Raw genomic sequence first — 15,239 nt, 5'->3', positions numbered from 1 at the left:
AAATGAGATTGGTAGATGGCATCAGTCTCTCTCTAAAATGAACAAGTGGGGGGATTTTGCTGACAGGATGATTATGAATGTTGCAAAAATACTGAAGAAATCACAGACATGGTGGATATGTCAGAGAGACTATGACAAAAACGGCCGAGATTTCATTTAAATCTATAAAAAATAAATTATACACGAACTGCTATTGTTTTATTACATTACATTACTATTATTACACTTGAATCTCACCAAGTCAAATCTCAATATTACATTTAATCTATTTATATTACACACGCACGCGTCATGCACATAGGAACCCCATAATAACAAGTGCAGAGAAATGTGTTGAGCAAAAGCAAAAGACCACAACCATATGGTCTGATGTGTTACTGTAACACAGAGGCCTTCGTCGACAAATGCAACACAAATTCGATAAAAATAAATAAGAATAATGATATTTTTCCTTCCCTTTACCGAAATAACCTCTTGCCTGTGAACCACGTTAGAAGGTAAATTACAGGCCCACGCGGATGTCATTATTAACCTCATTGGAAAGAGGAGGAAGCTCGCGTTTTTAATGGCTTCTGCTCAATAAGTTAATACACATTTCTTTAATATATGTTCCTGGTGCCAGGCATTTATGTGCTACAGGTCAACGCCCAACCACTGAAACGATCTCACACAAATGCCTCTGTGTTTAGGAAACAACGCCGAGGGAGATTGAAGTGATCGATGATCAATATATTGAACGCGGCGATCAATTTCTGAACTTTAGGGGAAACAGCTCAACCACGGAGCTTTATGATATCCAGAAATACCGTGGACTTGTCCGGTTTTATTTAAAAACTTGGTTAGAATAGGTTTTTTTTCCGCCCCATGCTCCTAAAAACATATATTTGTGATTTAATATAAGTAGAATGGGTGCATTAAAAAGCTTCGGTTCAGTCTTTAGGTTTATGTTGGGATGTAGGACACGAGGCCGAGGTGTGTGTGTGTGTGTGTATGTGTGTGTGTGTATGTGGTGGTGGTGGTGGTGTGTGTGTGTGTGTGTGTGTGTGTGTGTGTGTGTTCTGTCAGTTAGGCTGTTTTTTAATTCTTAAAAATCAAGAAGCTCTAAATATTAACCTATTGAAAATATATTTTCTATTTAGGTTTTTTTTTTAAATCGAAAAATTGAAATTGAAATAGTTTAACATCCAATAGCAAAGACTCGCTTCTACTGTAAATTCATTTACAGTATTGACTAGTGTCAATAAGTTGTAAAACATCCTTTTGTAAAAAAAAACAAAAAACAAACTCTTTTAGCCTGTTTTTTTATTTTGTACTGTGGCTGACGGTTCAAAGGCAGCATCTGCAGTTCATATTCAATAAACAAACTCAATAATACGGATGGAAATAACTATCTTTATTTAGCATATGCAATTTATTAATTTGTCCTCTGCAAAAAAATCCGTCACTGAGAGCAATAAAGGACATGTATAAAAAATAAAAAGACAAAGACTTTTGACACAACAAATTAGCACAACTGCCTCTCAGATTTCCTTACTAAACTGCTCCCTCTCACACACACACACACACACACACACACACACACACACACACACACACACACACACACACACACACACACACACACACACACACACACACACACACACACACACACACACACACACACACACACACACACACACACACGCACGCACACACACGGACACTCAGATATGAGGGACTGCACCGGCACCGAGCCCCGCGTTTAAACCGCTGACAAACTGATGATCTGCAAATAAAAAGCAACAACTAATGTTTAATTGGGTACACAATACATCATAAATTATTATTATTAGTAGTAGAAGTTGCAGTATTAGAATTATTATTATTATTGTTAGTAGCAGTAGTAGTGTATATTATGAAAAAGCATTGTTAAAAAGTAATTTTAGATTACACTACAACAGTTTTTAGTGATCCGAATTATTGATTTAATATAAGCTCACAATTGATTAATTGACCTCATAAGTCAAGGAGATATGTGCTATTTATTTATTTATGTTAGTATTATGTATTTACGCAAAGTTAGAAGACATTGTTATAAATTATATTTCATTTAAAGAAACGGACCTCTTGGTCAGCTAAGGTTGAAGTCCACTTGGGCGATATATGGCTATGTTAAGTGTATCATAGAATAAATATATTTAACATAATATTACTTAGGGAGACATTTGTTCTGAGCAGCTCAGTCTCACTCACTGAACTTCGTCTCTGGACTTGGTGAACTTCACAAACCCAAACCAGCGAGCTCATTGGTCTGCAGCGCTGGGATCCTAACTCACTTTGTGACCTCCTTCACCCCCTCCCTACCCCCTTACTGGCCTGCGCCATGTCATTAATCTCTGTCAATCAATACTTCGATCAGGTTTATCACTAAGCGCATAAATGCAAAACCATACAGTCCGTGGGAAAACAAAGTTTATCTGTAAGGAACTCCTGTGTCCGGAAACTGATACCGACTGTATTTTACACAAAGGCTATTCCACGTCAGGCCATCACCTGTCTGATTGTCATTTGTAGGCCGACAGGTATACGCGAGCTATAAGCGCGTGCACACTCCTGCATGCACACAGCAGAGGTACTATAGACTATTTAAAAGATCCTTCTCAAAACTAAATGATCAGCGTGATTAAAAGCCGTGAGACAAAGGCCAGTTTCACAAAGACGTGTTTTCATCCCGGTGAGGAAAACTATTACTCTAAGAAAGCTGCTCGTACCCGCCCCACATTTTAAATACACAGAGGCGCGCTCCCATCTCTGACACGCGGCTCAGCCTGCTCTTAGTGGAAGCGCTGTTGGACCACAGATGAGATATAGCCCTGGAGAGCTCCCATCCACATGCATGCATAAAGCGCTACGGCGCCGCGGAGACGCTCGCTTCTGTACCTTCCTTGGAACATCCGAACTTATCTGCACCACACTGGACTGATCGGAGAGTTTAAATCAATGGATTGGTATTCAAACGGTTTGGTAATTTTATCGCTCCAAGAGGGCTAGGGGTAAGAGAGAGCACGCGTCCCTGAGTGAGTGTGAGAGACAGGAGCGAGAGGGAGAGACGGGGAGAGGGTGGGGAGGGTGGGACAGGGGAACATATATCCTTTCAGCTATGGAGCTCACCATGGAGAACCTTCACAGCATCTCCTCGCACTCCCAGGCGGGAGATCTCATGAGCTCTCCGCACGCGCGGCCGTCGCCGTCCCCCAGCTCCGCTCCCCGGAATCTGGTGTCACACGGTCCCGGCGCACGGTCAGCCATGGTCTCCGGAATGGCCTCGCTCCTGGAGGGCTCCGGTGGGGACTACCGGACAGACCCCTCTGCGCTGTCCGGACACCTGCATCCGTCCATCAGCATGTGCGAGACCGGGATGAGCCTTAGTAACACGTACACCACCCTGACTCCTCTGCAGCATCTACCTCCGATATCCACCGTCTCGGATAAGTTTCACCACCCGCACACTCACCACCATGCTGCCGCCCATCAACGACTCTCCGCTGGGAACGTCAGTGGCAGCTTCACGCTGATGCGGGACGACCACCGGGGGCTCGCCTCCATGGGCAATCTGTACAGTCATTACCCCAAAGAGATGTCCGTGTCCGGTATGGGCCACGGCTCGCTGTCCCCGCTCTCCAGCGGGCTGGGTTCTTTGCACAACTCCCAGCCGCCGCTGTCAGCCTACGGTCCGAGCGCACACCTCTCCACCGACGCTAAGATGCTCTCTCCGGTGACAGGGTTTGAGTCCCACGCCTCCATGCTTTCCCGAAGTGACCAAGAGCACCTGGCCAGGAGTTTAGGGGGCCACGGCCACGGTATGATCTCCAACCTCAATGGCATTCACCACCACCCGCACAGTCACCTCCACTCCCAGGCGAACGGCGCGGTAATGCTGGGGGGCCGTGAAAGGCACGGCCACGGAGCCGGCCAGGGAGTAACAGGATCAGGCATGCAGACGGAGGAAATCAACACAAAGGAAGTGGCTCAGCGGATAACGGCCGAGTTAAAGCGGTACTCCATCCCGCAGGCCATATTCGCCCAAAGGATCTTGAGCCGGTCGCAGGGAACCCTCTCAGATCTACTACGGAACCCCAAACCCTGGAGTAAGCTCAAGTCAGGCCGGGAGACCTTCAGGAGGATGTGGAAGTGGCTGCAGGAGCCCGAGTTTCAACGGATGTCTGCTCTCCGGTTGGCCGGTAAGATCCTGTCCTTTTCAGGGTTATTATTTCACATTAAAACGGATCAGTTTGAAATAACAGCCCGGTCACCATCCACCGTTAATAAACAGGCGCACTAAAGTTGCGCAGGCCTAAAAACATTCAGCACCACGGACAGTTCAACCGGCTGCAACAACAGAGCGCGCAGAGGCACAGCGGCTTCACCACTAAAACTAGAGCTTTCTTTCCTCAAACCTGCAACAAATATACATGTTTTTATAGAAAGCCAAAAGTCTAATTGTAGTGAGTTTAAAGCTCTATAAAACAAATGTGTAAACGATTGTTTGGGGCGTTTATATTTGCGTTTACGCGGGATGTTAGAATACATTTGCAGGTCTATATTTCTGATCGGCGCGAAGCAAATCGACATTGATTCACAATAAACCTTGAAATAGTTGCCCTCCCCCGACGACTTTCCCCCCCCCCCCCCCCTCTCCCTCTCTCTTTGCCCGACTATAAACACACAGCGGTGGTGGGGTTACTGGGCCAACCAGTTGCGCGGGAGAAGCGGGGTGACCCCAGGCTGCCTGATCAATACGCCAGTTCCCACTCTCCCTTTTAAATGTGGCACACGGATCAATAGTCGTATCGGAGCTGAAAGACGCAATAACCGCACGGTCTCTCCGGCTCTGCTGTCAGTAGGCTCGTCTGCACTTAAAAGCTCTAAATTTAGAACATAGACAGGTATGATCGCTGGTGTGATGCAGGACAGACGCTTCTTCCACTAAATGAATGATTTCACTGGATTAAAAAAAACCCGTAAAACACGTTTTGCTCAGCCAGGACATACTTTCTAATATTACAGAAGTGACAACATTTTTAAATATACAACTTCCATTGTTGGAAATCTATCTAACACTGCCTATGATCCCCAGATCTATTTCAAGGCGACGTATAAGCTTAAACTGCTCTGATGAAATATTGATTGCAACTGGGAAAGAGCTGGCTAACAGGGACCAGTATAAGGAATAGAACATGAGCAAGAGCATAATAGAGTTTTGATACTGAAAAACACAGAGGGCGAAAACTGTGAACAGCATTTGGTGTGTGTGTGTGTGTGTGTGTTTGAGTGTGTGAGTGTGGTTTCATTAACTTAGAAGAATATATATATATATATATAAAACTGTATTACAGTAAATGCACAGCTACACCTTTGATGGCCTTCTTTTCCGGCTATTGCAATCCATCACAGTTGATGGACAACATTAGATTTAGCAGAATCACTGTCTTTACATAAGTGATAAGACTATATAGATTGATATATATTTATATATATATTATAGTGAAGATGACTGATTGGTAGTTTTAATGTGTTACTGTTAAACGTTGAGGGAGTGGTGATGATGTTTTTTTTTTAACACTGATCCACAGAAAAATACCCATTTAATTGAATACTTTCTATAAGATAGATAGATAGATAGATAGATAGATAGATAGATAGATAGATAGATAGATAGATAGATAGATAGATAGATAGATAGATAGATAGATAGATAGATAGATAGATAGATAGATAGATAGATAGGAGGATTAGTAGTTGAAGCTGTGTGAGTGTCATTAATAGTGTAGCTCTGTCCTTTCAGTGTTTGCCTGGCTTTGCACATAGGAGATCAATAAGGCCGTTTTCCCTTCCCAACCATCTTCTCTCCCACTCCCTGGTGCTCTCTCTCTCTCTCTCTCTCTCTCTCTCTCTCTCTCTCTCTCTCTCTCTCTCTCTCTTCTCTCTCTCTCTCTCTCTCTCTCTCTCTCTCTCTCTCTCTCTCTCTCTCTCTCTCTCTCTCTCTCTTTCTTTCTCGCTCTACAGCTATGACAATAATATAATCTTTCACTGGTTAACCTGGCAACAAGCAGGCAGCCTGTTTGGCTTCAGGAGATCAGGCGCCACAAAACAAAACAAAAAAATCATTGACTGCAGGACGAGGATGAATGAGAGCTAAAGTCGAACAATGCACCCAGCCATTTTCCACTCTCCCTGACCGTCTTTTAATGCCCCATCAAACCTGCTTATGCCATTAAAGATTAATAACAGTCTGCAGCTTCTCAGATTTTCTGCAGAATCCGATTGGACTCAGTTGGGATGTACAAAACTTCATTCAACCCAGCTTAAGTGCAAAAGAGAGAAAAGCAAAACTGACATGTGGAAAAATAGAGCCGGGTGATGCCATTGATTGAGTGAGGGCAGGTAGGTTTGGGCTTTGTGTGAACAGCTAGATAGAGGCAAGGTAGTGAAAGGATCAATACCGACCTTAATAATTGATAAGTATAAGGGAGACAGAGGGGAGAAGTGAAGAAAGAGAGAGGTGGAGAGCGGCGGTGTTAGAGCCTGTAACAGCATCTTCTAGGTAAGCAAAGTCAAATTTGTGGTTAACAGCTGAGGACCGCACACCTAAACACCACGGCAGAGAGTGTGTGAGCGGTTTAGAACAACGCTGTTCACAGCCCCGAAAACATCCTGTGAAATGTCAACAGCACAGTTCTGACAACCACAAGGATGGTGTAGACTTCCAGAGCTGAAAAAAACAAAACACATTCATGAGGCTGGAAAAGAAGCCTCTCTGGCGATGTGTAACAAAAACAACTGTAATATCTGTCGTGAAATCAGGGAGGGAGGGCTGAACATAAACATGAAACACCCCAGAGCTTAAGAGCATCTTACAGTAGACAAAGAGCATCAGAGCGTCCATTTGCCTATCGAGTCGTAGTAATGAGTGCTTTCCACATGTCAGCGAATCCTCAAGCAATCCAAGGTTGTGATGTCATTTGATTTTAAAGGTTGCAATGCTTTATGGGGTTTGTAATACGCCTTTATGGAGGCATGCAAGCACATTTAACCCACTGTGTGCACACGTGTACAAGTGTGTGTGTGTGTGTGTGTGTGTGTGTGTGTGTGTGTGTGTGTGTGTGTGTGTGTGTGTGTGACTGGGTTATAGAGTGTGTCTGCACTATACATTGTTCAGGCTTATCTGACTCACTCTGAATCGGTATTGATTTCCTCTCCTCTGCTCTCTTCAGCTCTCTCTCTCTCTCTCTCTCTCTCTCTCTCTCTCTCTCTCTCTCTCTCTCTCTCTCCCTCTCCCTGCCTGCCTTCCTCCTTCCTCTTCTGGCTTTGTACCAGCATCAGCAAAGCAGATCCTTTACCTTCCATCCTCATTTCATTTCTGCTCTCTGGTCATCTTTCTCTTTAACGGACAGAGCTCACTTTGGGCAAACTCGGAGTGAAATATTTTGACACTCAGAATGAATGAGACTTTATGCGTTGAGACTTAGGAAGACAATGTAATATAGCTGATGAAATGAGATATTTGTGGCAGTTATGACCAACAAGACTCCTTTATATTCTAATCAGTCATATCTCATCATTTTTACTTAGCCACATGCTACATTTAGTTAAAAAGTGATAGCTATTGGTAGAAATATAGGATTAAATGCCTCCACTTTGCCTGGTATTGAGTATAAATTGCAGAAATTGCCCATGATAACTTGCATATTAGCATAAATATTTAAACAGGAAGAGAGAATTTTTTTGGTTTGGTGCATCTTCATTTGGTCATTCAGAGCTCGGTCTTACTTTGCTCTGGTAAATCTGACTTAATTGCCTCATGACAGTTTGGAAAAGGCCTCCCGTTCTCACACAGCAGCAGATTTGTGTTAAAAGGGACAATAAAACATTTAAAGAGCTGATTTGTCTGACAGTCAGGACCTAATTACAACTTTTCAACTTTAACTTTAACTTTAACTTTAACTTTTACTTCTCTCTCTCTCTCTCTCTCTCTCTCTCTCTCTCTCTCTCTCTCTCTCTCTCTCTCTCTTTCTGTTTATAATTGCTTTGAGGTAAATATCAGCAGAGAATCATTTCATATGTTGTAGTTACATAAGTTCCCATTTAGCCAAAATAATAAAATAAATGTACAGCAGGAGAAACAGACACAGACTCCATTTGAGTTATTTCCCAATTAAACTTCAGCTGGTAATTTAAAAAAACAACTTAGAGTCATGTTTAAAACTTTCTTTTGTCGTATTTTTCTTTATAGTCTTGAACTTCACACAGCATTAATAATCCTTCAAACAATACTGTCCCAGGCCGCACATTTCTCAGTATTTAAAGCAGAACACTTTTCCGGTTCTCATCAAATAAAAGCTGTAATGATAAATTATATTCTGATGATAAAATAGTTAATAGGCAGTTAAAACATTTAGAGACCTTGTCTGAGGCTTCAATAAAACACCTTCTAACACAAAAACCTAAATGAGTCATAATAGCCTAGACAATGTTTCATAATAGTCTTCTAATAAATGAACTATTTCTGAACGATGTGGTCATTACTCTTACATTTACCCTCAGCCAGTTTCGTTTGCATGAGTCACTCGTTTTATTGTCTTAAGCAGCAAATGTTAGAGGTAAAAAAAAAAGAAAAAAAGAAGAAGCCTGCGCTCTCTGGATTCAATTGGCCAATTTATTCTGAGTTGTTTCGGAGTAAATAAACTCCGCCATTTGGTTAGAGGAGAAAAGGAGACGCATTAAACAAGGTTTATAGACTACAAGCCGATATCTGATAGGCTGTAAAGCTGCGTCTCAACAGGACAACACGGGCTTTACATTGACAAATAAACGAAAGCTTTCAAATAATCCAATCCTAATCAATTGAGAGTATTTTTTTCAAAGGACGGTTTGGTTTGGTTTTCACCGCTGCTGTGTTAATGGCGTTTTCCTTTCCCAGCAATGAATAGGCCTATAATATGATCAATATAATCAATAACCGTACATCTGAGAGGTGTGACAAAGAGTGATTGACGCCAAACTGTTTCTCCGCCTGCAGTAGTCCGTCCAGGGCGAGAGAGGGCCCGCCTCACCGGACACAAAGCCCGATCTCATCCGTCCGTCCAGCCGTCGACTAGCAGCAGCACGGTGCGGTTAGTTCACCGTCTGCCCCCCCTCCATGTCCCATTCTCTCTCTCTCTCTCTCTCTCTCTCTCTCTCTCTCACACACACACACACACACACACACACACACACACACACACACACACACACACACACACACACACACACACACACACACACACACAAACACAACAGATTTAAGTTAAATTGGATATTAGTCCATTTATTTATTTCACAGATAGGTAGAAAACACCAGGCAGAGTCTTCAAAATCCTGGGAATGTTCTCATTTGTCCAGTTCATCGGTCTCCAAAATCATATTGTTAACTGGATCCTGAAATCATTGTTATTCATGCAAAATATTGTGTTTATTAATGACAGACTGCTGAAGGAGGTCATTTAAACGTCCCCCTCCACTCAAACACGTGTTTTGCTGCTTTTTAATTCATTAGCCCAGTGGTTCTCAAAAACTTTGTACATGACTACCACCTCAGAAAATATCAGGGTCTCTCAAGTCCCACCACTAAGAGCAATGTTAAAATACAGCAGCGTAGGCCGACACTATTCAGCTACAGACAGGAAGGTTTATTCCTGATCAGAAGATTATTTATTGTTGACACTCTTCAGCAACAGTGACGCTGTAGGACGAGGTAGCATCAGAACTGACATGTCAGTGTTTTCAAACCAATCATTTTACCTCTGCTCACCCTCTTCTATCACAGTTACGCTCGTAATATACTGCATGTCCGTGACTACGTAGGTTGATGTTGAAACACAAATATGACAGGAAATGCTAAACTTATTTTATGTTACATTTAACAGATCTTAAAAGTATTTTCTTAGTATTATATTAATTTAGTAATTAATGTATCCTTTTTTTATTTTGGAGAATCCTTCAAGTACCGCCAGAGAGAGCTTGAGTACCACCAGTGATACCAGTACCACAGTTTGAGAACCAGTGACTTAGATGTTTGAGCTTCGCTGTGCAGGGTGATGTATTGCAGAGTTTGACGCTTTTTCCCCTTCATCATGCTGAAAGTCTGTGTTTACCTGAGCCAGGAGGGTCGATATGCAATTTATACAAGTGTGACGTGGAAACTTAAAGCTACCAGCTCCACCCAAAGTTAAAGCGGACGTTTAAGTGATTTTTTTTTCTGTCTAGGAAGTTTTTTTGTGGGGAAAATATCTTACACTGTCTTAAAACACATCTGGAAGGGGATCTTCAAAGAATTATGATGGCTTGTTGCCCAATCCAGCATTTTCTTTGTCAACCAGTAGCTTTTCTACCGGGCTATGACATGTACTGTAATACAACAGACAGAAGTTAACCATCACCCCTCTGCTGCTGCTCCCATAAGTGCACAGTGTTATGGAAGGCAATGAAGCAACAGCCACTTAAGTGATAAAGCTCTTAACGGAGGTACGAGTACAACTTAAGATGTTGCGCATTCAGTGATTTAATCCTTGGATCAGCAAGAGCCTGACGTTAACCAAAGTACCTTCAGCATCGTTGACACCACGACACGTGAACGAGACAGCCCAAGAAAGTGCCACTTGAGACTATACTGAGCGTCACCACTTGTCTCTTCAGAAAAGCCCATTTGGTAATGAGGCGACTGAAGATAGCTGAACTCTGTGGTTCTTGTCTCAAGAGAGGTCGTTTTAATGAGCAGCTCCCTCTTTACCTTCCCCGTAGTCCTATTCACTGGCCGTTCAGGGGTCTCTTTTGAAACGGATCGACTGATCATCTGAAATATGTATTGACCGGGTCCTTGTGCTATAACTCCTACTCGGTGGGGATGTGTTGCTCTGTAGGCCTCACAGCTGAAGAGTTGCATTTGAGCTGACGGAGGGGAACCTGAGTGGTGTTGGCATTGTAAAATGGCCGCTAGCACAAGTTGTTCGAAAACAGGCATTACATATTAAATTATCACTATATTAGCACTAGCATTCAGTCATTACATTAGAGAGTATTGAGTTTGGTTTGAGACAGCACTTAGAGAGCCGCGAGGAGATTCTGGCATGGCTGGGCCTGAACCGATTGAATAAACGTTCCATGAAATGGTTCTGAAGTGAGGATCAATCAATATGGGGGCTATCAATCTGAGGGCAAATTAAAACAATTGAGAAAAACAACAAGAGGGAAACAGTTGAAGAAGTCCAGGAGGTGTTTGCGGAGGCTCTAATGTGGGGACAAAACGCATAAGCTACACTCTGCTGAGGGAAATATCTTAATTATGCTTCGCTTGCAGTAACACAGCATGAACAAAGGCAATCCAAACACACGCACGCATGCACGCTCTCACACACACACACACACACACACACACACACACACACACACACACACACACACACACACACACACACACACACACACACACACACACACACACACAGAGGCATGAATACACATGTGCACATTCATATTGATCTCCCTCCTCACAGTCAAATCTGTTTACTGCTGTTGTCTAAACCTGCTGTAAAGTCATCAATCATTTGCATACACCACCTCCTCACTGCAGCTAGCTTTACTCCTACTCTCTCCCTCCTTTTCTCCCCCCTCACCCTTTGCTCGTTTTTTTTCATCCTTCCTCTCCCATCCATATGCACAAACACTCCAAGACTGGGATATGGATGAATATAACGCCTCACTTTCGCGCGCACAGCAGACCGCGTCATGCACGCGCACACTTAAATCAAAAATAAAAGAATAATCTGTGACTTATTATGAGAAGCAGTCCTTTGTCCTGCTCCGTGAATGCCACTGATTTCCGCCACGTCTCCTTTGTTCTTCCACAGATAAACAATTTATTCTCCATCTGTCTGTCACAAAAGCGCGCTCCCGGACTATACTCCCCAATGCGAGGCGGTGCACGCGCCACGCACACACACTCACACACACACACACACACACACACACGCACACACACGCACACACACACGCACGCACGCTCACACACACACACACACCTCGGTCTCGCGGATCGATGGGGATTGATCGGGTGGGGAAGGGAGCCCTGATTACTGGACCACGTGTTCAGGAGAAAACCGCGGAAAATCGATCATTGCAGCTTTTTAGGGCAGCAGAACAGAACAGACTCCCTTCAGTCTCCACAGCTACAGCCGAGCCCACTGACGGCGCATCCAGGCACGGTACACCGCTTCTTTGTCAGCATTTCACAGCTCCTCCAGTTTCAACAACACTATTTATCCTCCCTAACATCTGTTTCTTAAGAGAACGGCTTCATTAGACCAGGAAAACGAGATTCAACTGTAATGGTTCGCATAGAATAATTAATAAAAAGAACAATTAAACTCTCAAACTCAACTTTAAAGGTCCCTATGTGTTTTGCATGTGGTCAACCCACTCAGACTACATGATTTTCAAAGCCTTCTGTAAGTTTTTTTTTTAGATTGATTTTCCTATCCTCCAGGCGGCCACTGGTTTCACTTCATTTCACTGCACTCTGAAAATCAACTTGTAGAGATTTGAAACTTGTTTAAAATAGGGAATCCATCCTGATGAACAATGAGTCTCATTAATGTTTAAATGTTTTTATTTATGTTATTGTCATGTTCTACTGCAGATGTTAGCAGGGATAGTTAAAAACATTATCCTTTGTGTAGCATTTAAGGACAGTTGGACATCTGGGTGTTGATATTCAGCTGCTGGAAAGTATTATTTGCATCCACAAGCTTAGGATACATGTTTGTTGTTTCTTCTGTGGGAAAAAAAAATAGCTGCTGAGTCTCAAATCTCGGATTGTTCTTGAACACACCAACACGAAGAGTTTTCCAACCTACTCTAGGCTACCACATTAATAATTTGACTTTGACAAGACCATTAAGACAACTCTTGGCTGTCAAGCAAATTTCAGATCTCCTCAAGTTGATTGTCATATCACAATGAAATAAATGGAAAACAAAGGCTGCCTGGAAGATAATAAATCAATCTAAAAACTTGAAGTGTACTTTGTCAAGTAGCACTGATATCAAATATACAATATTTTAAAGGCCGTAACCTGCGAAAGCCACAGTAATGGACATCAAAGGATCTCAAGGGTGGTCTAGTACTCCGCTTTGAAAGCACTGATTGAGGCAAGATTAAACGTCCTTTGAAAGTGGTACCATGATCAAATATCTCCGTTTCTACTTTCAGACTCTGAAAGTCAGAGAGACGTTTTAATTTTCTTTTTTCCACTCACCAGTGTCGACTCACTGACTCATTGCTTTCCTTTCTGCCTTTCCATTCTCTCTTTTGTAGCCCGCACACCCTCCTGCTACCCTCCCTATGTTACATGTAGGTACTTGTTTGTAGTTTGTTAATTTCCACCCCCATATTGCTTCCTTTCTACCTGCATCAGCTAAACACCTTCAACTGAAATGCAGCTCCTTGTTTAACAAAAAAAACATTCATGCATGCACACAAACACCTGCATCGCTCTATTTTGAACCTTTAGCTTTCATCATCTGATTTACCCTCTAGCCATTTTAATTGCCAGTCTTAAATTCTTTGGCATTTCCCTTTATGTCATCATTCAGTGTCTAAGGCATCCCACCCTTTCCTTGTAGCCATTCTATTATTTGTTAGTTCCCACCCAATTCTGTGTTTTGTGTTCAGTAAATTCAAAGGATCCTAGAATATGCAATAAAACTCCTTCCTTTTGTTCTTTCCTCCCCCCTCCTTTCCTCTGTCTCGTCCTTTAACCTCTCCAGCATGTAAACGTAAGGAGGAGGACCGAGGACGAGAGCGCAACCAGGTGCCAAAGAAGCAGCGACTGGTCTTCACCGACCTGCAGCGTCGCACCTTGGTAGCCATCTTCAGAGAGAACCGACGCCCCTCCAAGGAGATGCAGATCACCATCTCCCAGCAGCTGGGCCTGGAGCTCTCCACCGTCTCCAACTTCTTCATGAACTCACGCCGCCGCTGTACGGACCGCTGGGACACAGAGGAGAACAGTCACGGGGTGCACGGCCACGGCCACAGCCACATGCACACTCCCCATGGAAACAACAACAACAACAACAACAACAACTCCTCACCGATCCAACCCGGTACCTCCTCTGTAGCCACTTTCTCTAAGGTCTGACGGTGGCAGGACGGGTGGTTGAACAGATGCATGGAGGATGGAGGGGGCGATGTTTTTCACTAAAGCACTCCAATCCTGCAGAGCTACAGGGTGTGTAGCTTCAGACCACTCATCTGACTCATCTGTTCAGAGTGCTGATGACTTGTGCAGATGAATCAGATCTTCTAAATGTGTTTTCTTTAAATCTGAATGTTACTTTTAGAGGGATTGACATGCATTTAAAATTGTGGCTCTTTAAACCAAAGATCCAGTAGCTTTAAGGGAGTTGCCAGAGTTGCCCTCAAACAACCACATGTGGCTTTTTGTAAATCCACCTGAAACCAAAGAAAATCTACTCTAAAACGCACTGTGGGTCTGTGTTGAAGCTTTGAAAAGAGGGAGGGTTTTTGCTTTAGGATCCTCTGCAGGTTCGTCAGGATTTAAACGCACCAAAGAATCACTCATGACAGGGAACAGATAGCTTTAAGACAGAAAGCCTTGAGCAGCCGCACGTTGGTCTTCACAAATCAGCCCAGAAATCACACAGCAGATGAGTCTGCTGGGCCATCATCGATCACTCCTCATTTCAGTAAACAGACACTGAGGCTGATTGAGAGGTGCGTTTGTGTGTCAAGTGTCTTTGAAAAAAGCTCTCGGCAGGTCCTTTGACCCGCTAACCACATACCATACTTGCGGCTCTGCGTCACTGTGTGTGCGTAATGTTCACACGCTGAGTTTTGCTCCTGGAGTGTAATTCCTCTGCAGTGATTCGGCCTGCTCCACGTCAGAGTAACAGTGCCACCTGCTGCCCATTGAAACCACACCTGAACATGTTCTGACCGTGTATTTACAGCTCATGTCTCCAGCAACACAGTGGAGCCTGCAGTGTAGATTCATATCAAAATACCAATACTCCATGTAAGCAGAAGTGTAGCCCCGCAAACATTAAACAGAGACAAAATTATATGACATGATTACTCACAAACCCTTTGATACACATTTGAATGTTTGTTTCTTAAGATTCTGTCTACGGCGACATGGC

At 43.3% G+C, this 15,239-nt stretch overlaps 1 protein-coding gene across 1 annotated transcript; it reads left to right on the top strand.

The window, feature by feature from the left end:
- Positions 1–3,142: 3,142 nt before the first annotated feature.
- On the top strand, positions 3,143–13,943 carry LOC310957919 (one cut domain family member 2-like; the record flags this gene model as incomplete). Its single annotated transcript, XM_083928669.1, has 3 exons — positions 3,143–4,223; positions 9,062–9,150; positions 13,845–13,943. The coding sequence occupies 3 exons, from the start codon at positions 3,143–3,145 to the stop codon at positions 13,941–13,943; spliced, it is 1,269 nt and encodes a 422-aa protein (XP_083784795.1).
- Between the last annotated feature and the right edge of the window lie 1,296 nt (positions 13,944–15,239).

The sequence above is a fragment of the Echiichthys vipera genome (genome assembly GCF_963691815.1).
Source record: "Echiichthys vipera genome assembly, chromosome: 15".
Classification (NCBI taxonomy): domain Eukaryota; kingdom Metazoa; phylum Chordata; class Actinopteri; order Perciformes; family Trachinidae; genus Echiichthys; species Echiichthys vipera.
This window is presented reverse-complemented; position numbering and strand designations above follow the sequence as displayed.